The sequence below is a fragment of the Sceloporus undulatus genome, chromosome 7 (genome assembly GCF_019175285.1).
Source record: "Sceloporus undulatus isolate JIND9_A2432 ecotype Alabama chromosome 7, SceUnd_v1.1, whole genome shotgun sequence".
Classification (NCBI taxonomy): Eukaryota; Metazoa; Chordata; class Lepidosauria; order Squamata; family Phrynosomatidae; genus Sceloporus; species Sceloporus undulatus.
In genome coordinates, this window is record NC_056528.1 from 9,550,705 (window position 1) to 9,554,858 (window position 4,154).

At 45.6% G+C, this 4,154-nt stretch overlaps 1 protein-coding gene across 1 annotated transcript in view; it reads left to right on the plus strand.

Moving 5' to 3' along the window:
* The first annotated feature begins 1,875 nt into the window (after positions 1 to 1,875).
* The window catches only part of LOC121936914 (arylacetamide deacetylase-like 4), a 23,673-nt gene continuing 21,394 nt past the window's right edge, over positions 1,876 to 4,154 (plus strand). Inside the window, exons 1-2 of the mRNA XM_042479612.1 lie at positions 1,876 to 2,100; positions 3,556 to 3,772. Coding sequence (XP_042335546.1) covers positions 1,927 to 2,100; positions 3,556 to 3,772 — 391 coding nt within the window. The 5' untranslated portion in view covers positions 1,876 to 1,926. The remainder of the gene's footprint in view (positions 2,101 to 3,555; positions 3,773 to 4,154) is intronic.

Consider the following 4,154-nt stretch of genomic DNA (forward strand, 5'->3'; position numbering starts at 1 on the left):
AATCACAATCAAAGCATCCCCGACAGATGGCCATCCAGCCTCCGTTTGAAGACCTCCAAGGAGGGACACTCCACTCCACTCCGAAGAAGTGTGTTCCACTGTCAAACAGCCCTTACTCTCAGGAAGTTCCTCCAAATGTTGAGCTGGAATCTCTTTTCCTGGAGCTTGCATAATTTGCTCCATTGTGTCCTGTTCTCTGGAGCAGCAGAAAACAAGCTTGCTCCCTCCTCAATATGACATCCCTTCAAATACTTAAACAGGGCTATCATATCACCTCTTAACCTTCTCTTCTCCAGGCTACACATCCCTGGAGCATGTAGGAAAGAAGGTTAAGAAGGGACAATGGCAGATGTGTTTCAATATTTGAAGGGATGCTGTACAATCTTGTCCAATGGATACAAGCTACAGGGAAAGAGATACCACCTAAATGTTAGGAAGGTCTTCCTGACAGTAAGAAAGTGGTAAGTGGAAAACGCTCCCTGCGAGGGTGGTGGAGTCTCCCTCTTTGGAGGTTGTTAAACAGGGGCTGAATGGCTATCTGTCACAGCGAAGTCATGGGTTATGTCTTCCTGCATGGCAGAAGGGCCTTGGAGTTTATCACATGGGAGGAATTTCTCTTAATTTCAAATGTGGGGCCAGGACGCATTCAGGTGAATTCACTAGTTCAGCGAATGTACATGAATTCGAATTGCATTCTCAATGACTTCCCATTGCCCGAAAATAGCTCACCATTGCCCGAAATTGCGTGTGATCACCTCTCATGCAATAATGTGAAACCCCATGATTGCGTTCGGACTGACCTCCCATTGCCCGAAATTGCACGTGGTGGTCTATCACGCAATAATGTTAAACCTCATGATTGTGTTCGGATTGCCATTGGATTATACTCCCAATTTCCCTTGTCTGATAATATCCCTTGAGCTCTCCTCCAATTCTATGATTCATCTATGAACCAGCCCTCCATTCTGCTCAGCTGTGCAAGAGAAAAGACTGCTGAGTAGTGGGGCAGAGGACTGTGGAGAGGGAACAAAAAGAGGGCTTGGGGAAATGGTATTACGACTGTATTGGCACTAGAGCTTCTATTTCAACATGCCATAAAAGCCACTGATCTACTTCTTTTCTTTTGTTGGGCTGTTTTGAGAAATATATTTAAACGCATCCCATGTCTCCAACTCTCTTCTTTATACCCCAAAGAGGGCTTGCCCTGGCAAAAGAAACTGGTGGGTTGGATGGAGAGACTGTGTGGCTTCGACAGAGCCATAAACTCATCTGCCCCATCCTAACCCAAAGTGCTGGAGATCAGAGTGAAGCAATGAATAAAGTGGGACTTCTGGCACGGTGGTGCAATCCGCAGTGGTCCTTTGAACAAAACGACTCTAGTATGCAGTAGAATTATAGAGAAATGTTTTCAGGAGAGAGCATTGAAATCATTAGGCACCAAAAATAAATTGGCAACTGTGGAAAAATGGCTGGCATTGTTAAACCCATGACCAGTGAAGCTCATGTGTCATAGATGGGGATTGCTGTGATGCATTGCAACTTTCAGCAATATTACAGGCAAGAAGGAACATGTATTGTAGATTGTGCAATGTGGTTGCAATCTGAGTCACACTTTCCTGATATTGTGCACTGTGGAACACAATGGGATTTATGGCTCAGTGGGCATGCAGGCAATGGTGCTGTTGGAGATAGGTTGGATTGAATCCCATTGCTATCATCCTGGAAAATGCATGACTAAAAGCATTAGGGTGGCAAAAAAGATGTCACGTGTTGTTGCCCATCCATCCAAGTAACTCTTAAGTGGGTGGCACAGAGTGTCTTCCCAATCAATTCCTTTCATCTCCTCATATACCTGGGAAACCAACTAGTGTTGCACAACGGTGCAGCTGCCTTGGAGCTCCAGTTCTCATCTTCTTTGCAAAGGGAATGGAAGTCCTTTCTGCTCTCTGGGTGCTCCTCTGTCTAAGCTTTTGCACTCTCTTTTTATCTTTGGCATGGTCAGTTCATTATGTCATTACCAGGACACATATTCCCCCAGGGATATGTCAACCTCGAAAAATGCAATTTATTACAATCTGCATGCTTTTGGGACGTAGACTGGTAAGTGCCCTTGATCTGAATGTACTGATTTATTTGAAAGATGAGGACTGTCTGAATGGCTTATTTAAGATATGTTACTGAGAATAGTTGAGGTCAGGAGGGTTTCCTTCAGTAGAAGTATGATAAACTGGTTTCCCATGAAGAAGAGAGAAAGACAGTGGTGTCATTTAGTTGGTGTGCACCACTAATGACAACCCAAACTGGTTGTTAAAATGGTTAAGAAATATAGTGAATGAGATTATTAAAAAGGGATCCAGGAATAGCAAAGGGAGGAGGTGACCATGCCATGGAGGTGAACTGAGAATGCCACCATCCACAGGTCACCATGCCATGGAGGTGAACTGAAGATGCCACCATCCACAGGTCACCATGCCATGGAGGTGAACTGAGAATGCTACCATCCACAGGTCACCATGCCATGGGGGAGAACTGAGGATGCCACCATCCATAGGTCACCATGCCATGGAGGAGAACTGAGGATGCCACCATCCACAAGTCACCATGCCATGGAAGTGAACTGAGGATGCCGCCATCCACAGGTCACCATGCAATGGGGGAGAACTGAGGATGTCACCATCCACAGGGCGATCAGATGCCATAACCATAAAGAAGCACAAGTCACTGCAGGACATTCAAAAAAATGAACGACTAAGGGACATCATGTCTCTTAGTCATGCCCCAAATAGAGGACATTCCGAAATTCCTCCAGGACAGAAGATTGAAATGTGCTGGAAAAGGAGGAGGTCTGGTCACCCTACACCATCCATTACAATAGCTGGTTGTTGATTATTTTGGAGGACACCGGTGGAGAAAGAGTAGCTCTGTCCAACGGATTGTCCACTTTTGCTCTCCATCACTTTGGACCAGCTGAGATACACTGACTAGACTGTTCTCCACAATTGTGTCCAAGTGCTAATCCGCACTGCAGAAATAATCCAGTTTGACATCGCTTTCCCTGCCATGGCTCAATCCTATGGGATTCTGGGATTGGTAGTTTGGGAGATATTTAGCCTTTTTCTTTGAGAGAGCTCTGGTGCAACAGCAAACTACAGTAGAAACCCCAGGACTCTATAGCACTGAGCCATGGCAGTTAAAGAGGTGTCAACTTGCACTATTGATGCATTGCAGATGCAGCCTGAGACTAGCATTGCCATGCTGTAAATAGCAAGTTCACTGTAGGGTTGTATAGCTTGAGTGTTGGATTATGACTCTGGAGACCACAGTTCAAATCCCCATTCAGCCATGAAAACCCACTGGGTAACCTGGGTCACACTCTCTCAGCATCTGAGGAAGCCAAAGACCAAAAAAAGTCCTATCTGGGAAGATCTTGCCAAGAAATCCCCATGCGTGGTTTGCATTAGGGTCATCATAAGCTGGAAATGACTTGAGGGGACACAACAACAAAAAGTAGGCGCACCATGTTCAGAATACTTCTCTCTGTTTTGCTTTAAACAGGCAGTGCTTCTGGAAAAACTGGGCATCTGCCACCGTTACAAAACCTGGAGGTTCTTCTTTAAAGGCATCCCACCAAGGAAGAGTTCAGAGCTGGTCATAAAAGATCTGCTTTTCAACGGCGTGACGGTGAGGGTCTACTGGCCCCAAACGTTGCCTTCCGGAGACACGAGAGGAATGGTGTTTGTCCCCGGAGGTTTTGGAATGAGCGGAGGCATCCGTAAGTTCGGTGGGATGAGCCCTCAATCCCCTATTAGAACAAATGTAAAAGACTTTGCTGCGGGACTTAGCAGAAAGGTGTCCAAATGTTGGCCAAAGGGCTCCTCCAATGTACCCAAAGGAGATTCTGGTGCGCTTCCCCAGAGGTAGCCCAAGAAGAAATTGAAAAGAAGGTAAAGACATCTTGCAAAATGACGGTGGTAGACATTGGACTGTCCTTTAGCAAGGTCTGGTTTTATGTCCAATAAACATGTATACGATGTCTCTTATCATGCCCCAAAAGATGTATCTTCCTCGCACCTCAGTAAGTTTGTGAATGTGCTTCCTACAACGGCAGATAGATGTCTGAGCTGGGTTTGGGTCTATTTTGACCAGCTAACAAT